Source organism: Eretmochelys imbricata, chromosome 11, assembly GCF_965152235.1.
Source record: "Eretmochelys imbricata isolate rEreImb1 chromosome 11, rEreImb1.hap1, whole genome shotgun sequence".
Classification (NCBI taxonomy): domain Eukaryota; kingdom Metazoa; phylum Chordata; order Testudines; family Cheloniidae; genus Eretmochelys; species Eretmochelys imbricata.
Window position 1 is genome coordinate 67,757,419 of NC_135582.1, and position 20,398 is coordinate 67,777,816.

Genomic DNA, 20,398 nt, shown 5'->3' on the forward strand with positions numbered 1-20,398 from the left:
ACATTGGTGGATGTGCAGGTGAACGAGCCTCTGATAGTGTGGCTGATGTTATTAGGCCCTGTGATGGTGTCCCCTGAATAGATATGTGGGCACAACAAAGCCCGTTGCCAATTGTGCCCACATATCTATTCAGGGGACACCATCACAGGGCCTAATAACATCAGCCACACTATCAGAGGCTCGTTCACCTGCACATCCACCAATGTGATTTATGCCATCATGTGCCAGCAATGCCCCTCTGCCATGTACATTGGTCAAACTGGACAGTCTCTACGTAAAAGAATAAATGGACACAAATCAGATGTCAAGAATTATAACATTCATAAACCAGTCGGAGAACACTTCAATCTCTCTGGTCACGCAATCACAGACATGAAGGTCGCTATCTTAAAACAAAAAAACTTCAAATCCAGACTCCAGCGAGAAACTGCTGAATTGGAATTCATTTGCAAACTGGATACTATTAATTTAGGCTTAAATAGAGACTGGGAGTGGCTAAGTCATTATGCAAGGTAGCCTATTTCCTCTTGTTTTTTCCTCCCCCCCCCCCCCCCCCAGATGTTCTGGTTTAACTTGGATTTAAACTTGGAGAGTGGTCAGTTTGGACGAGCTATTACCAGCAGGAGAGTGAGTCTGTGTGTGTATGGGGGTGGGTTTTTGGAGGGGGGTGAGGGAGTGAGAGAACCTGGATTTGTGCAGGAAATGGCCTAACTTCATTATCATGCACATTGTGTAAAGAGTTGTCACTTTGGATGGGCTATCACCAGCAGGAGAGTGAATTTGTGTGGGGGGGTGGAGGGTGAGAAAACCTGGATTTGTGCTGGAAATGGCCTAACCTGACGATTACTTTAGATAAGCTATTACCAGCAGGACAGTGGGGTGGGAGGAGGTATTGTTTCATATTCTCTGTGTATATATAAAGTCTGCTGCAGTTTCCACGGTATGTATCTGATGAAGTGAGCTGTAGCTCACGAAAGCTCATGCTCAAATAAACTGGTTAGTCTCTAAGGTGCCACAAGTACTCCTTTTCTTTTTATCAATTTTCATTTTTCTCAAGGAGGTATAACAGAAGAATATAAATGATAGTTTATTGCTGACTTGTGAAGATGCTGAGTCAGAGGAAATGTGTTTATTTATATACCTAGAAAATATTAATAAAACATCATACCATCTCGTAGGTTTTTTCCCCTTTGTTGTTTCTAGCAGTTAAGCCTTGGCTTTGATATTAGCAGACTAAAGAGGAAGGGATGTGGGGAAGAGTGGAGAATTTTTAATGTATCAGTCAAGTCTGTATTGCTTCAGGGGTCGGTTTCTTTTTACATGCGCAGTTTGTTGTATATTGGACCGAGGGTTTGGACTGCCAACCTCCCATGGTGATAAACTAAGGCCCAGTCCAGCTCCCCCTGAAAGCAATGTCAAAACTTGCATTACCTTCAGTGGGAGCAGGATTGGGTTGCTGCTCTGATGTAGCCAATCTCCAGCCACTGCTTGGCTTACTCCCATGAGTAGTCACACTGAGCTCAATGGGATTACTGATGTGAATAATGGGAGATTTGGCACGTAGTCTTAATTTTATCCACCAGTATGGTTTAAAAGTGTACAGTGAGAAAATTTAGCTTTGAATAAGGCAACATAATTGCAGTTGTGAGGCTTAATGACTTTGGGCTAGACTCTGCAAATTGATCCGTGCAGGTAGACCCCCCTGAACCAGCACTGAAGTCAGGGGACTGCCCACACAGATCCATTTGCACAGTGCCACTGATGTTTGTCCAGGATTTTGTAGATGAAAATACTCTAAGTTCTGAGTATTATTAATATCAATTATTTATACAACCAATTATCTGATCTTCATTCTATTTCTAAGTGCATGTAAATTTACATTAGGGAAGAGAATTTCTGTATGTTTACAAAAATAATAATAAGCACCTATGTACCCCATCACTTTTCTTCTTCAAAGCACTGTACAAACATTAATTACACAGAAATTGTAAACTGAGTTTTCAGAATTAGAGGATAACTTCATTTTATTGAAGGGAGGTTATGAAAGAATATCTTGCATTGAGCTGGATGGCTCATATTGGCAATATCATACACATCTCTACCTTGTCTAAGACAAATATGCTTTATAGAGGATATGTCCCCAGTCATCAATGTCTTATGAAATCCTGGTTATGTTTAGTGAAATAATGGGTCAAGAAAAAAATCATTGTTATAAGTGATGGTAGGCACTTTTTACTGAAATACTAGTAGTTTTATATTCTTGACATGAATAATTGGATGTGTCATATGTGAAGCTACCTAGAAATAAAATAGAGGTAATAAAATAGAAAGACGTGATAGGATGTATTTATAACATCATAAAACAAACTGGCATTTTAATGTCTCAAGCCAGCCCCTTTGCTATACTTCTTTTTTGATCTTGGCCCAAAAGGTTCTGTGCCTGAGTTAAACACGTTTTGGAGATAAAGTCACATAGTGGGTAACTGATAGAGTGTGTTTCTGTTGATAGTATTCTCCTTTTAACTGGTCCCATTCTATCAGCTTAACAGGGTTGAGATTGGTGTGTGATTTTACAAAACTTTCACAGAACTACTGTGTGTAGATTATTTGTTAATCACTTTATGGTGCAAATTTCCCACACGTTTTTAGTTGATAGCAAAGGCAATACAGATGGTAGGATGTTATATGATAGATATGAAGAAGGAGTTTAGTGTTATTTTCCATTTTATGATTTGAGAAAACAATTAATAAGAAAGATGTTGCTGTTTGAGGCTTACTGTTTTAGCACGTTACTTAAGTGCCTTTTTTGAATCAAGGCCTAATATGGCATTGGACTAAGATAAGTTGCACTTTGTATGATTACATGATTAAAGTTGTGTTGGGGCTTCATTATCATTTTTTTCAATTGTAACTTACTATACAAGGCCCCATTTTAAGATTAATTATTCCTTTTTTTTTTATCATTTCTTTAATTTAAAAATCTGGTGCAGTTGATTCTGGTTTTAAGAGGGACACACCTTCAGTTGCCAGCCTGCGTGGATTAATTAGCGTGAACATAATCAGCTGATCCCTTTACACCTAATACCCTACAGCTAGGGTTTTGCTATTTTCAAAAAGAGACCATGGGAACTTGCTGCTCTGAGCAGCAAATCCAGAATGGTGGCTGCACGTAGGTGTGGTGGAATTATCTGGCACGCACAGTCTATGGCTCGCTAGACTTTTAAACTGACAACCCTGAGTCTGTAAGGTGATAGCTGACAAAGTAGCAAGGTGTTGGAGATGGTTTGTCCTCTTTAGTTTAAGTAGACAAAGAGCTAATAAAGTGCTTCCAGCTGCCTACTTAGAAATTTTTACTAAGTGGTATTTGAACACTACCACAATTGCCAAGCCCAAATATTCAATCATCATGAGTCAGGACCTCCCCCCAAATCAACGTTTTTTAAAAAATTAACAAATTTTGGGTTATTTCCATTTGCCTTATGTTCTTTAAGGTACACTGGGGTCACATTTGTATTCTGTTCTCTGCTAACATGAGGGCTAAAAACGTACTTTAAAAAAATGAAAGCTGAGATACTCATGTATTCCTATGACTCCAGTGGCTCAGGCTTTAAGGGAATTGTCAGGTTGGTACAAATACCTAACCTACTAGGAATAGGTGGTTTCCTCTATTTTCTGAGCTACCCAAAAATTTCTGATTTCAGAGTAACAGCCATGTTATTCTGTATTCGCAAAAAGAAAAGGAGTCCTTGTGGCACCTTAGAGACTAACCAATTAAATTGGTTAGTCTCTAAGGTGCCACAAGGACTCCTTTTCTTTTTGAAAAATTTCTGAAGCACCTAAGCCCATCTATAATGAGTGTTTGTTTTACAAAGAAAGGATTCTGTTCTTTGTCTCATCAGGCTCTCTCTGGAGCAACGCATTTTGGTGTTTCTCTGGATTTACTCCCATGTCAAAAGTGTAGAATCTGGCCCATTGTGTACAAAATGTGCTAGAGTCATTGGTGGTATATTGCTGGTATATTGCTTCTAACCAAGTTTTCCTTTGCCACAGTAGAACATCTAGATAAAAGTTTTCCCTTCCAACTAGAAGGGAGCTTGTATGCAAGAAATGCAGTCTCATTTAAATTATATCTCAGCTGGAAAGGAAGATGAGTTTGTTCTATATAGCAGTCAGAGGTTCTCAGAAATATCAGTCAGTCAGTTACCAGAGTGGTAAATTAAATCTGGAGCGTGAGAAAGCTCTCTCATCACTACACATTGGTATGGAGGTTGCAGAGAGAGAGAGAGAGAGAGAGAGAGAGAGAGAGAGCTGTGTCAAGCCTAAGTGTTTATGTGCTTGATGGAAATGTACAACTCATTTCCTTCCCTTCCATTGCTGTTATTGTCCATCACTTTAGGCCATTTTCACCTTGCTCAGAGATTCTGAATGGGACCTTCCTGCTATGGCACCTAATTAATCTCTCACAAGTCTGTTCTTGCAGCCAGTCTGCCTGGGATGCCCCTATTTTAGATCGTATGAACTCATGAACAATACTCTTCCTCCCCCTCTCCACCTCTCTGTTATGCTGTCCCTTTCCACAAACAGATAAGATGTATTTTTCAGCTATCTTTTTGGGAAGAGTGTGATATAAATCCTCTTATTATTCTACTGTACAGAAGTATATCCCCCAAAGTGCGTGCTCACGCTCTCTCTCTCTCTCTCTTTTCTTTCTTCTTCTAATGGAACATAATGTTACATTAAGATATAAACTGGCCTAAATTTTCAAAAGTTCCAGATGGACATTCAGCATCACCAGTCAACACCTTACATGGCTCTAAGAGAAAGTGCTGGGTACCCACCATCTGAAAATCAGTTCCCCTTCAGGCATATCAGATTGGGCACTTGAAAATCACTAGTCACTTTTGAAAACGGAGATGTACATATGCCCACATGCATGTATGTATATCTGTCCTGATGGTTAAAGCAGTGTGACCATTGGGATTATAAAACATAATAATATATATCAAACAATCATGAACATCAGACAAACTGTGCAGTAATCTCTAAAAGCCGGGAAGCTACATGTATTATATAAATAACAGATTCTTTAACTTGAATTCTTGTTACAAAATAACACATACTGTACTATAAATACTATAAAAATATATAGTGTGATGTAATATCTATAATAGAATAATATGTACAATATACAGTGTATTTGAAATGTATTTCCTGGGTAAAATTTCCATTTTGGAAGCAGATACACACACACACACACACCTACACGCCTTCTTCAAAGACAATATTGATCTTCAGATGTGAAGTAACATATATGTTTTAGCCTGGAAAATGGAAAGGAGTCTTAAGTAAGTCTGGGAACTCGCTTTTCTCTGGCAGATCAGTGTGAGACTCTGGCAAGCCTCTTTAAGATCTCGTGGTCTGCATCTGATCTCCAACGTTTTTAGTACAAAAAACCCTGCAACAGCTCTATGAGTCTTCTGGCATCATGCAGGAATGGAAAAAAAAACCACAACATCTTTAATTCCCTCTGCTAACAGCCTCCTAAAGAGAATACTGTAAGAAATTTGGTCTTTTCCAGTTGAGCCCCCGCAGTAATCTAATTTGCCAGCCCAATGTATTCAGTGGCCATCTCAGAACTGGTGTGTTTTTAGCTATCAAACCAAATGTGCAATGAATAAAATACTGAACTAACACTGCAAATTATAGTGGGCAGTGTGGGTTGCTGCTTTCTGTTTGTTTGCTAATTTATCTGCCCCTCTTTATTTGAGGCACTAGGAGGACATACAGGACAGAATTGATCTCATTACTAATTGTAAAATTCTGTGGGGGGTTTTGGCGGTGTAAGTTAATCCTTTTGAAATCTTACATAGTAACAAAAAATTGGAAACTGGCTTGACAAGCAAGTAAGGATGCAACAACTCAATGTGGGCAAAAAGGAATTGTGCTTTTGGGTTTTCATAAACTCATTATCCTCCCCATCCAAACTGTTCCAGAAGCAAGGGTGCTGGAAAAATTCCAGAGCAGAGAAGAGTTGGTTAAATGTTTTTGGTTTGGCCTCATCTATGCTTACAATTCTAATATCCCCTTCCCAGGCCATTCTCCTGACCATCACCAATCCAAATGTCAATCATTGATAAAGCAAAGTAAATAAAAAAATAAAATAAAGTCAGTATTTTGAACAGGCCTTGCACTTCTGAACTGAGACACTTATTTCACAGAATCATAGAAATTTAGGGCTGGAAGGGACCTCAAGAGATCGTTGAGTCCTGTCCCCTGTGCTGAGGCAGGACCAAGTAAAGCTAGACTACCCCCTGACAGGTGTTTGTCCAACCTGTTCTTAAAAACTTCCAGTGATGGGGATTCCACAACCTCCCTTGGAAGTCTGTTCCAGAGCTTAACTATCCTGATAGCCAGAAAGTTTTTCCTAATATCTAACCTAAAATCTTTCTTGCTGCAGATTAAGTTCATTATCAGTTGTCCTTCCTTTAGTGGACATGGAGAACAATTGATCATAGTCCTTGTGGAAAATTGCTGGCACTACTTTGATGGGTCTTGTGCTTTCTCTTCTTGGGGAGGGTTCAGGGCACCGTTTCTCATCCCTGAACTGGAGTATTAACTACCCCACTAGTGTCCTAAAGGAGGGGAGTGCAGAGAGAGGGACCTGGGCCTGCCCTCTACTCCAGGTCCCAGCCCAGGGGCCCTAGGTATAGCGGTAAACTGGGCTACTTCCCTCTCCTGCCCTTCAGCTTGTGGGGTTTCCTGCCCTCCCTCTGCACAAACCAGGTGTCCCTTTATCTTGGGTCTTGGTCGTCTTAGCCCACCGCAGCACTTTTCCAAACTCTCCACTGCTTCCCTCCAAACTGCTCTCGGCTCCAACACCAATCCACTCTGCTTCAACTCCTCCAAACGGCTCTCTGCTCCAACACCAATCCACTCTGCTTCAACTCCTTTCCTTGTCTGATTGAAGCGGGAGGGGGGCGGGGCTTATCAGGTGACTGGCTTCAGGTGGTCTAATTGGCTTCAGGTGCTTTAATTAATCTATAGCAAACTTTCTTCCCTCTACAGGGAAGAAGGCTCCCTTTTAGCACTCTCCTGCTGCCCTCTGGCCTGGGCTTTCCTCGCTTTTTGCCCCTGCTTTCAGCTTCCCCCCTGACCGGGCCAGACGCTCTCCCCCTTTCTCCCCTCTTTTTTGTTTTGTCTTTCTGCTGTTGCTTGAGTGCTGGTCAGCTGCCAGCTGGCTGTTGGCCTCCCCCCCCGCCCACCCTTGGACGATGCTGCCGAGAGAGGGGGGGCCTGCTGACCTGCTCCCTGGAGTGAGGGAGTGGAGGGACCCAGCCCCCAGACCCAGCCGCTTGCTGTTTGTTTGTGGACCCGTATCCGGCTGAGAAAGTCTCTTATCATCTGCTCTGGCATCCGTGGAATGCTACAGCTGCAAAGAAAGCTCGGAAAAGAAAGGGAAAAAGCCATCCACCGGAGGAACACCGCCCAGGGAATCTACAAAAATCGCTGTGGAGGGGGCCTTAAGACTGAGTAACTTTCGAACAGTGCTCTCGTGTGGGGGGAGGCCTTGACTGTGTCTTGACTTTGTTTGTAGGGACACAGGGGGTGTGGCATGGAGCTGCCCCCCGATCCATCTGTGTCCTCCCAACACCCACACTACCATCTTCACCACTGCCCCCCTCCACCATCTTTGCTGGCTGTTTAATATCTGCCTCTGGACTCAGATGCTCGCCCTGATTCCACCATGTGGGCCAGAAGCACCAGCCAACCAAACAGGACTCTCTGTACGAGCGTACATTGGTTCATGTGCCCCCCGCCCCCCGAACTGTCCATTCCACAGCTTGTCCCTTTTTACCTGACCCCAACTCCTGTTAACCACCTGCCACTGCCCCCGCTGGGGCATCGGCAATGGAGGGCACCGAGGTGACCTCCGCCACTCCCATGCCCATCGCCTCCCCAGACTCTAGGGGAGCCCCCCCAGCCAGCGGGAAAGGCCAGGGCAAGAAGAAGGGGAAGGGCCCCGCTAAAACCACCAGGCCCTCCATGGCAGGGGCCACCCCCACTGCTGCGGCCCCGCCACCGACCACAGCGTCCTTCCCAGCTGCCCCCTCCACCAGCTCTGCGGGTGTCCCTCCCTCAGCCCCCAGGACGTATGCCCGGGCGGCAGTAGCTCCCCCGCCTGCCACCTCGTCATCTCTCCCGCCCACCACCTCCGCCACCATCAATAGCGGCCGGGGCCCCTTTCCCAACATGACAAGGAAGCACGGTGTCCGATGCCTCCTGGTGCCCACCTCGCCCCATGTGGAGACCTACCTATGGGTGTTGGCGAGGGTGGTGGGGCCCTCGGCCATTGCGGCGGCCTCCAAAATGTACGGGAAGGTCGTCGTCTTCTTAGCATCGGAGGCTGCCGCCCAGGAAGCGGTGGAGAGGGGCCTGGCGGTGGGGCGGGTGTTTGTCCCCCTAGAGCCGCTAGAGGACCTGGGCGTCCGCCTGGTTCTGACCTCTGTCCCTCCTTTGTCCCGTTGGGCTGCAAGGACCCCACGCTCCGTCACATCTTTTCCTTCCGCCGGCAAGTGCAGCTTCTACTGCCGTCGGCGGCGTGTGATGGGGAGGTGCTCAAGGGGTCCTTCCTAGTCCCCCACCAGGGGGCCCATTACCGGGTGTACTTCTCCATGGGGGAAGCCTGGTGCAACATCTGCCGGGCTTTGGGGCATGTCCAGAGGGACTGCCCCTTAGCCCGGCAAGGAGGGGCACCTGGGATCCCCGAGACCTGGCAGGACATCGGCCCCGTCATTGCCAACGCCCCTGGTCGCCCGGTGCCCGAACCTGCCCCCCTCCTCTTCGGACCACCACTACTCCCGCTCAGGCCCAAGGGACACCTCCCCTACAACTCTCAGACGAGTGGGAGAGCCCCGCCCTTGCTGCTGACAATCTGGCGGGGCCTATGGAGGAGGGTGTGGCAGAGATACCACCAGGCATGGGAGAGAGCCTGCCCCAGGGAGAATCCTCCCCCCCTTATGCTGCCCCACCGTTCCCCCCCCCCGCCCAAGTCCCTGAGCCATTGCCTTTAGCCCCTGACACTACCCCTGCTAACCAGCCCCCAGATGATGCCATGGAGGGCTGGGCCCTAGTCCAGGGGAAGCGAGGCAAGCGGAAGGCCCAAGCTCCGCCTCATCTACCCGAAGTGGAGGCCCCCCGGAAGACCAGGAAGGGGGGCACCGATGCCAAGCCTTCCACTTTGCCCATGAGTGCGTCCCATCCACCGGTGTCAGCCGGGAAAGACGTGGCAGCACCGGAAGGTAGTGTCTCCCCTCCACGGGAGACCCTCTCCTCCAAAACCTTCAAGGAAGCTCCTTCTGTCCTGACACTACCCGAAGCCCCCGTGAACCCCGAGGCAACCGTCATGGCGGGTACCATAGGGGAGAACCCCGGGGCGGCGGAAAGTGTCCTCTCCTCCATGTTCAAGGAGATTGAAGCCCTACATCTGACCCCGGTCGCCCAGGAGGAGGATGACCTTTTGCCAGCAAACCTCGATCTGGGCGACCTCGCTCCACCCCTCTTTTCCCCATGCTCCCTCCCCCTAACTGCTGCTTCTGCTCCCACCTCCGAGGAGCCCCTGGACTCCTCCATCTACCCGGCCGCTGATGGCACCCTGCTGACGACCACCGAACCTGCTCAGGTGACAGCCAGCGCCACGTGGCCAGGACACGAGTCGCCAGGGGCACCCCCCATTGGTGCGGAGCAATCGACTTTCCTCCCAGGCGGGGGCTCTACAGAAGATAATTCACCTCCTGACACTGTGGCAGCTAAATCCACCATAGAGCCCGTGCCTGGTGTTACTGAGAGGTCCCTCCCCACCCCCTTAACCCTCAAGCCTGATCGGGAGGCGCCACCATCCAGCTGCTTACCTCCCAAAACCCAGAACCTCACCTCTGCCCCTGCCCCTGCCCCTACCCCTATCCAGTTTACCTCCTGCGATGTTATCGCCACCCCCGGGGCTGTCTCCTTCCCTTTTCCAACTGATGACCCCAGGGAGCGTCCTTTGCGTTCTCCTGCCCGGACCCATTAGGGGCTGCTATTTTCCCTCCACTGCCCCCTATCACCCCAGGGCTTGAGGTGGGCCTAGAAGCTCCATCCCATCAGGTACCCCGTCGGGGGTCCGCACCCTGCTTGCCCGTTTTAGTGGGCCATGGGGCTGCACCAAGGGCCCCTCCGGGGAACAACCGGGAAACCGTAACCCCATCCCCCATGAGCTGCGAGGAGAGCTGCAGAAGATTTTAGAGGATGTCCGTGGCTCCCGCAACAAGGTACAGCTTGCTCTCCAGCGATGGGGGGACTTTTCTCGAATCCTCCGGGCCACAAGGGCCCTCATGGGGGAAGGTAAAGGGACCTACTGGCGGGTCCGCGTCTTCCGTGAACAATTACTCACCTACAGGATGGGTCAAGGACTGTTGCGTGGCCCGCTGGGGGATGCAAGCGTCCCTGCCAGTGAGGATCCTCCCCGGCCCTCCCCATGACACCTCTCACCATCGCAACGTTGAACACCCGGGGTTGTAGGATGGCTCTCCGCAGGTCCCAGGTGCTCTCCTTCCTTTGGGAGGGAGGGTGCTCTGTGGTTTTCCTGCAGGAGATCCATACGGATCCGACCGCCGAAGACAGTTGGCGGCTGGAGTGGGGGGACAGGGTCTACTTTAGCCATTCCACGGTTCGACAGGCTGGAGTGGCGACCCTGTTCTCCCCTGACCTACGGCCCGAGGTGCTAGGGGTCGCCGAAGCTGTGCCGGGTCAGCTGCTGCATCTCCGGGTCCGTATAGAGGGGCTCGTGGTTAACCTCGTTAATGTCTATGCCCCGACATCGGGCCCAGAGCGGCTGCAGTTCTATCAGCAGGCATCTGCCTTCCTCGGCACCTTAGATTCTCATGAGTGCCTGGTACTGGGATGGGATTTTAATACCACCCTCGAGGAGCGGGACCACTCAGGGACCGAGCAGAGCCCGGCCACCGCGGACACCCTCCAGGAGGTAATCGAACATCACTTCCTAGTGGACATCTGGCGTGACCACCACCCGGATGACACTTCCATGTTCACCTTTGTCCGGGTGGAGGCCCATCGGTCAAGCCACTCCCGGTTGGACCACATTTATTTATCACGCTTCCATCTCTCACAAGCCCACTCCTCCAGCATTCGGCCGGCCCCATTTTCTGACCATCACCTAGCCACTGTGACAGCCTCCCTCTGTGCGGAGAGGCCAGGGCTGGCCTATTGGCATTTTAACAACAGCCTGTTGGAGGATGAGGGCTTCATGACGTCCTTCCGGGAATTCTGGCTGGCCTGGCGAGGGCAGCGGCGTGCCTTTCCCTCGGCGCAGCGATAGTGGGACCTGGGGAAGGTGCGCGCCCGGCTTTTCTGCCACGACTACACCCGGGGCACCAGCCGACAGAGAAATGCGGCGATAGAGCAGTTGGAACGGGAGGTCTTAGAGCTGGAGAGGCATCTGGCCGCCAGCCCCGAGGACCTGCTCCTCTGCGGAGTGTGCCAGGAGAAGCGGGAGGAGCTCCGGACCCTCAAGGACCATCGGGCCCAGGGCGCCTTTGTTCGATCCCGCATCCGCCTCCTTTGGGAGATGGATCGCGGCTCCCGCTTCTTCTATGCCCTGGAGAAAACGAGGGGGGCCAAGAAAAACGTCACCTGCCTCCAGGCAAAAGACAGTGCCCCCCTCACGGAACCGGCGGAGATGTGCAGGAGGGCCCGAGCCTTCTACTCAAGTCTTTTCTCCCCGGATCCGACCGACCCTAGCACTTGCAGAGTGCTCTGGGAGGAGCTCCCTACGGTCAGCGCAAGCGACCGAGGCAGGCTAGAGTTCCTCTCACTCTGTCCGAGTTCTCGGAAGCTCTCCATCGTATGCCCACTAATAAGTCTCCAGGCATGGACGGGCTGACCATGGAGTTCTACCGCGTGTTTTGGGATGTCCTCGGCCCAGACCTAGTCACCGTCTGGGCTGAGTTTCTGCAGAGCGGGGTCCTCCCTCTTTCGTGCAAGCGAGCTGTGCTCATCTTATTGCCGAAGAAGGGGGACCTCTGCAATTTACGAAATTGGCGTCCCGTCTCGCTCCTCAGTATGGACTACAAAATCGTAGCGAAAGCAATCTCTATGCGGCTAGGGTCCATGCTGGTGGACGTGATCCACCCAGACCAGACCTACACCGTCCTGAACCGCAGCATCTTTAATAACCTATTTCTGGTTCGGGACCTCTTGGAACTCGGGTGTAGAGACGATCTGTCGTTCACCCTTCTGTCCCTAGATCAGGAGAAGGCATTCGACAGGGTGGACCACGGGTACCTCCTGGGCACCCTGCGGGCGTTTGGCTTCGGAACCCAGTTTCTGGGTTTTCTCCGGGTGCTGTACGCTTCCGCAGAGTGTCTGGTTAAGCTCAACTGGACCCTGACCGAACCAGTCAGCTTTGGGCAAGGAGTACGGCAGGGGTACCCCCTCTCGGGCCAGCTGTACGCTCTGGCGATCGAGCCCTTCCTCTGTCTCCTCCGCAGGAGGTTGACAGGGTTGGTGCTGCGGGAGCCGGAGCTGCGGCTGGTCCTGTCGGCGTACGCTGATGACGTGCTCCTTGTGGTCCAGGACCTGGGCAACTTGGCGCGGGCGGAGGCTTGCCAGGCCATCTATTCAGCAGCCTCCTCCGCCTGGGTCAACTAAGTCAAGAGCTCTGGCTTGGCGGTAGGAGACTGGTGGCAGGCGAGCTCCCTCCCACCCGTGCATCAGACCATCCGGTGGAGCGCGAGTCCGCTGCTCTACCTCGGCGTTTACCTTTCTGCCACGCATCCCTCTCTGCTGGAGAACTGGGAAAATTTAGAGGGCGGGGTGTTAGAGCAGCTCCGGAAATGAATGGGACTACTCCAATGTCTCTCCCTCCGAGGGAGAGCACTGGTGCTTAATCAGCTAGTCCTGTCCATGCTCTGGTACCGGCTCAACACCCTGGTCCTGGCCCTGGGTTTCCTGACCAACCTCCAGACATCGATTCTGGGGTTCTTTTGGTCAGGAATGCACTGGGCCCCTGCAGGGGTTCTTCATCTACCCCTGAAGGAAGGAGGACAGAGCCTGAAGTGTCTGCACACTCAGGTCCGCATCTTCCGCCTCCAGACCCTACAGAGGCTCCTTTATGGTGCAGGCAGTTCGGCGTGGAGCATACTGGTGCACACCATGCTGTACCCTATCCGAGGGCTCCGATATGACCGGCAGCTCTTTTATCTCCGTCCGGGAGGTCTTCCGCGAGACCTCTCTGGGCTGCCGGTCTTCTACCAGGACCTTCTCCGGACTTGGAAACTGTTTTTAACGACCAGGTCCGTGGCGGCCACTGCGGGGGCAGATCTCCTCACGGAGCCTCTGCTACACAACCCCCAGCTCCGTGTGCAGGTGGCGGAGTCCCGCTTGGTGTGCCAGAGCTTAATCCTGGCGGAAGTCACGAGAGTCGGAGACCTCCTGGACTACAACCAGGGAGACTGGCTGGATCCCCTGACACTCGCTTGGCGAATGGGGCTCTCCAGACCTCGCACCCCCCGGCGCATACTTCAGGAGGTGAAGGCCGCTTTGCTGCCCGCTGCTTGAGCTTACCTTGACCGGGTCCTGCTCGAAGGCATGCCCTGCCCACTCTCTACCCCAGGCCAGCCGAACCTTTTAATTGGACCCCTGCCCCGCAGACCCAATCAACCCCCTCACCCCTTTACTGCGAGCTGGCTGCATGAACTGCAGCTGGTATGCTTCCAAACTGTGCCAAGGAAACATCTATACACACTCATGCTCCATACCCTTCACGCCCTCACCCTAGTGTCCCGCTCCAACACAAAGTGGCGAGACCTTCTGCCACCTTTGGAGGGTGAGCAGCCCCAGTGGGCCAGCCTATATTCCACCTTGGTTCCGAGGCCCATCGGGGACATCAGTTGGCGGCTCCTTCACGGAGCTGTGAGCACGGGCACGTACTTGGCGGGTTTCAACCCCATCCCAGATGCTTGTCCCTTTTGCGGTGTGAGGGAAACCCTGGTGCACGTATATTTGGAGTGCGCCAGGCTGCAGCCCCTGTTCCGGCTCCTCACAAATCTCCTATTACATTTTTAGTTGCACTTTTCCCCTCACCTTTTTATTTATGCACTCCCCATCCATGGCCTCACAAAGTCACAGGATCTCCTGGTTAACCTCCTCCTGGCCCTGGCTAAAACGGACATCTATAAAACCAGAGAGAGGAGGTTGGCCGATGGAGTTTCCTGTGACTGTGGAGCCGTTTTCCGATCCTCGGTCCATTCACGTATCCGGGCGGAGTTCCTCTGGGCGGCGTCCACCGACTCCCTTGATGCTTTTGAGGAGTGGTGGGCGCTGTCCGAGGTTCTCTGCTTGGTGTCCTTGTCCGGTTCCCTTTGTTTGACCCTTTGATTGGGGGAAAGAGTAAGGGACCCCAGCCCCAGCCATTGCTGCTGCGGACACCACCACCTTAGAGGGGTCCTTTCACACATGGGTGCACGTGCCTCCCCCCAGATTGTCCACCCCACAGCCTGCCCCTCTTGTTGGATACTTTCAGAGGAGGAAATTGTTGGTGACACTGGGCGTGGCGCCAGGTAACTCGAGGGGGTGGCAGACCTTGAGAGTCAATGAAGCCCCCTTGCTCTGGGCCACCAGGTAACTCGGAAGGGTGGAAGACCAAGAGAGTCGAGGAAGCCCCCCGCTCTGGGCCCAGGCAAGCTTGAACACTTCCCTCCCCTGAAGCTAATGAGAAAACAATTGTGATTGGTTGCTGTGTTACACATTGCATATGCTGTTGTTTTTGTTTTGTAAGTGTGTTATGCAAATAAAAACGCCTTTTTTTGCTTCAAAAAAATAAAACCACTCTCCTGCTGCCCTCTGGCCATGCTGTATCACAGTCCTCTTTACAACAGCCATTAACATATATGACGATGGTTATCAGTTTCCCCTCAGTCTTCTTTTCTCAAGTCTCAACATGCCTAGTGTTTTAACCTTTTGTCATTGTCTAGCCATAGTTTGTATAAATGATCTCTGGAATATTAGTAAGGTGGTAACTTATTGCACTGTCTTTTGATCTTTATTCTTTTTCTCTCCAATGCAGTGGGTACTGCTCAACCTTTCAAAAGTTCAAATAACTCTACAGAAAGCATAGGGAACCTTTTGATGATGGTTGTTTTAGCCTATGCAATAAACTTTCCCCTGTGTACTAACTTCTCTGAAAATAGTAACTGAGACAATTAACTCCATTTGAAATCGGATTCTCTTTTACTGCCATTGTCTTCTAGACTGCTGATTCTCTTTAATGGCAAGAGTTATATTTCTGTCATTGTTTTCTTTTATAGTGAGAGATGCAGATACACCTTGCGTGGACATAAGGATTCGGTCAATAGTATAGAGTTTCTTCCATTCTCCAACACCATTCTCACCAGCTCTGCAGACAAGACCCTATCTCTCTGGGATGCCAGAACAGTGAGTAATATGTGGTTTTGGACTCTTTCCGAATATACGGAAGTTAGTGGCACTGTGCAAATACAATGGTTGATTAATGAAAAGAAGAGTGAAAGCTGGTGCAGAAAATCAACAAGTGTGTTGTCAGGGGACTTGGTAGTAGAACACAGAGCCTTTCATCTTCAGGTATTATATACTGACCAAAAAGTTATCACCATGTAACAGCTCTTTGGGGGACCTCTGAAATGCGTTGTTCATCTAAGTACATTTGCTAATACGCAGATATCAACATCACTGTTAGCGTTAATTGTTGTCCTTATTGGCATTCTTAGCAGAAAGGCTGAGGGATGAATCCCAGCCTTATAACTGCCCCCTGCAGAATGGAGTTGAAAACAATGGTAAGGCAGTGTGTGGAAGACTGCCCTGCTACAGCGATGGTGTATTTATTCTGCAAATAGAACAGTTGTCAGTGAGCTCTGTATGGTACCTTTCATAAGCATTAAAATTGACTTTAAATTATTTATAAAGAAAATTTAGCAGTGAAAAATGGTTGGGGGGTGAGGAGGAATAGAGGACACAATAGTGTCTAGGTCTAATATGTTTTCTTTTTGAGGGAATGGCCTTCATAATTCACTGCTGACCTCTCATGAGTTATGGGTCATTCTCTTAAGAAAGGGAATATATCACTGTGGGTACTGGCTGAAAATATACATCTCTCCATCTCATTGTTCCCTAGCCTCACTTTTTCCTATGTGAATAAACGCCTGGAATGATAGGCATTCACACAGTGTATACAGTACAGAATGATGCATGATGCTTGGTACATTACAACCTCTTGATCTCTGTTGCTTTCAATCAACACCACAATTTAAATATCTAATCCTAATTGATAAAGAATGTAATAATAAAAGTTCACTTAGGAATAAAATAAGAGGGACAGATTTCCATCTTCCATGGTAATACTGAAAGGATTGGGCCAAAAAGCAGAGAGAACATCTATCACCATGGTATTCCTCCTACACTGTGGGAATTCTCAACTAGCCTGTTGAACTGGTATTATGGCCCCTTTGCACTACTCTAGCAGCATAAAGCAACCAAAATATCGAATATACACAGAATATGGAAGATCATGTTGTTATGAAAAGTAATTATAAAAGTAAGTGGGGGAGAACTATGCGAAGAAGGGAGAAAAAGTCATTGCTGTAATAGTTATGCAAATATTAGATGTGAGAGAGAAGTTCTCGTGAAGGGGACAGTGGAATACTCTGAAGTTAATTAGCCACTTTCTATTTATGGATCATAGAAACAGACAGGATAAAAGGTCCTTTAATAAGAATCATGAACATTAAGCACGACAAGTTAAAATGAAGTCAGTCAAGACTCATTGTTCTTATATATGGAAGATAGTTTCTGAGGAAGTTTGTTAGAAGAATGAACAATTCAAAAAGAGAGTGAATATTGAAATACAAAAATAAAACTTAAAACTTAATTGGAAAAAAGAACTTTATTTATATTAAAATACCTTTTTTTACCATAACTTAATGCTGAACACATTATCACCGAAATCTCACCAATATTGCTTTTTTCACTAACAAAATGAGGATCAGGACACTTATTTGTTCTTGAACAAAATGGGAATAGGGACAATCTAGGAAATTACAGACCAGTCAGCTTAACTTCAGTGCCCAGAAAGTTAATGGAGCAAATAATTAAGCAATCAATTTGCAGACACCTAGAAGATAAGAAGGTGATAAGTAACAGCATGGATTTGTCAAGAACAAATCGTGTCAAACCAACCTAATAGCTTTCTTTGACAGGGTAACAATCCTTGTGGATGGGGGGAAGCAGTAGATGTGGTATATCTTGACTTTAATAAGGCTTTTGATACTTTCCCACATGACTGTCTCATAAACAAACTAGGGAAATATTATCTAGATGTAGCTACTATAAGATGGGTGCATAACTGATTGGAAAACCATTCCCAGAGAGTAGTTATCAGTAGTTCACAGTCAAGCTGGAAGGGCATATCAAGTGGGGTCCCACAGGGACCAATTCTGGGTCCAGTTCTGTTCAATATCTTCAAGATTTAGCTAATGGCATAGAAAGTACACATGTAAAGATTGCTGACAATATGTAGCTGGGAGGGGTTGCAAGTGCTTGGGAGGATAGGACTGTAATTTAAAATGATCTGGACAAACTGGAGAAATGGTCTAAAGTAAATAGGATGAAATTCAATAAGAACAAATGCAAAGTACTCCATTTAGGAAGAAACAATCAGTTGCACACATACAAAATGGGAAATGACTGCCTAGGATGGAGTACTGCAGAAAGGAATCTGGGGGTCAAAGTGAATCACAAGCTAAATATGAGGGAAAAGTGTAACACTGTTGCAAAAAAAGCAAACATTCTTGGCTGCATTAGTAGGAGTGTTGTAAGCAAGACACAAGAAGTAATTCTTCCATTCTACTCCGGACTGATTAGGCCTCAACTGGAGTATTGTATTCTGGGCACCACATTTCAGGAAAGATGGGGACAAACTGGAGAATGTCCAGAAAAGAGCAGCAAAAATTATTAAAGGTCTAGAAAACATGACCTATGACAGAAAATTGAAAAAAACCTGGGTTTGTTTAGTCGGGAGAAGAGAAGACTGAGGGGGGACATGATAACTATAAGGTGGATAGAAAGCTGGCTAGATTGTCGGGCTCAACGGGTAGTGATCAATGGCTCCATGTCTAGTTGGCAGCCGGTATCAAGTGGAGTGCCCCAAGGGTCGGTCCTGGGGCCGGTTTTGTTCAATATCTTCATAAATGATCTGGAGGATGGTGTGGATTGCACCCTCAGCAAGTTTGCAAATGACACTAAACTGGCAGGAGAGGTAGATACGCTGGAGAATAGGGATAGGATACAGAGGGACCTAGACAAATTGGAGGATTGGGCCAAAAGAAATCTGATGAGGTTCAACAAGGACAAGTGCAGAGTCCTGCACTTAGGATAGAAGTATCCCATGCACCGCTACAGACTAGGGACCGAATGACTCGGCAGCAGTTCAGCAGAAAAGGACCTAGGGGTTACAGTGGACGAGAAGCTGGATATGAGTCAACAGTGTGCTCTTGTTGCCAAGAAGGCCAATGGCATTTTGGGACGTATAAGTAGGGGCATTGCCAGCAGATCGAGGGATGTGATCGTTCCCCTCTATTCGACATTGGTGAGGCCTCATCTGGAGTACTGTGTCAAGTTTTGGGCCCCACACTACAAAAAGGATGTGGAAAAATTGGAAAGAGTCTAGCAGAGGGCAACAAAAATGATTAGGGGACTGGAACACATGACTTATGAGGAGAGGCTGAGGGAACTGGGGATGTTTAGTCTACGGAAGAGAAGAATGAGGGGGGATTTGATAGCTGCTTTCAACTACCTGAAAGGCGGTTCCAAAGTGGATGGCTCTAGACTGTTCTCAGTGGTAGCAGATGACAGAACAAGGAGTAATGGTCTCAAGTTGCAGTGGGGGAGATTTAGGTGGGATATTAGGAAAAACTTTTTCACTAGGAGGGTGGTGAAACACTGGAATGGGTTACCTAGGGAGGTGGTGGAATCTCCTTCCTTTGAGGTTTTTAAGGTCAGGTTTGACAAAGCCCTGGCTGGGATGATTTAATTGGGGATCGGTCCTGCTTTGAGCAGGGGGTTGGACTAGATGACCTCCTGAGGTCCCTTCCAACATTGATATTCTATGATAACAGTTTTCAAGTTCATAAAAGGTTGTTACAAGGAGGAGAGAGAGAAAAATTGTTCTTCCTAACCTCTGAGGATAGGACAAGAAGCAATGGGCTTAAATTGCAGCAAGGGCAGTTTAGTTTGGACATTAAGAAAAACTTCCTAACTGTCAGGGTGCTTAAGCACTGGAATAAATTGCCCAGGGAGGTTGTGGAATCTCTGGAGATTGGAGATTTTTAAGAGCAGGTTGGACAAACACCTGTCAGGAATGGTCTAGATAATACTTAGTCCTGCCTTCAGTGCAGGGGACTGGACTAGAAGATCTCTTGAGGTCTGTTCCAGTTCTATGACTATAAAAAGTAGTCAGTTTCTGATACAGTGCTTACCATGGTTTGCCCTTTACTAAACTTGGAATTAAACCCTTTTCAGTATTCGTTCACCTGCACTGGTTTTCAAGAATGGATAGCTTTCTACTGTAAAAAAGTTCTTTGTCCAAAACATAGTATCTGTTTAAAATTGTTTTCATGTTTATTCTACTTGTGTCCCTTGGGATATCTTGCAAATCTCAAATAAATTGCTCATATTTGGATAGCACCTAAGTGACTCATTCATCATGAACACCTTGTTTCTTTCTCAAATACTGAATGATCAGGTTATACTAATGGTCTCTTCCAGAAACACGAAAAGCAGTTTAGTCACATTAGTCAGACTGGAACAATGCATTTCCCCACCTCTCTGGGATCAATTAGTATTAAGGCATACAACTAAAGATGTTCTTTAATGAAACATGAAAATTATACACTGGTTTATTTTCCTATTAGTTGGGTTTAAAGCTTCTATTCACATTATTAATCATATCCTGCTCTTAAATCATTAGCCTAAGTCAACTCTCTATTATAAAACATAATGGATGCAAAGAACAGCACGTCAGTTCTGTCTAAGTCAAATGGACACATCAGCTTTGAATTTTGGAGGAGAATGGAAAATAAATCTTTATAATCACAAAGCTGAACCTATAAAACATCTTGCAGAGTTTGGAAATGAATTAAATGTGCATGTTTTTTTTTTTCTGATAGCATGCATGGTTTGTTTCAACAGGTTGAAGAAATATCCATGATGCTTTCATTAAATAAGTAGTATGTCGTTTTCAGGGAAATAAGATTATGAAAGGGTAAATAAGATTTAGATGATCGTGGAACTTTCCAAATGTTTTGGAAGGAAA

At 47.7% G+C, this 20,398-nt stretch overlaps 1 protein-coding gene across 1 annotated transcript in view; it reads left to right on the top strand.

The window, feature by feature from the left end:
* SPAG16 (sperm associated antigen 16) overlaps positions 1-20,398 on the top strand; it is a 724,599-nt gene that overhangs the window by 470,382 nt on the left and 233,819 nt on the right. The window contains 1 exon segment of the mRNA XM_077830377.1: positions 15,363-15,489. Within this exon segment, the coding sequence (XP_077686503.1) occupies positions 15,363-15,489 (127 nt within the window).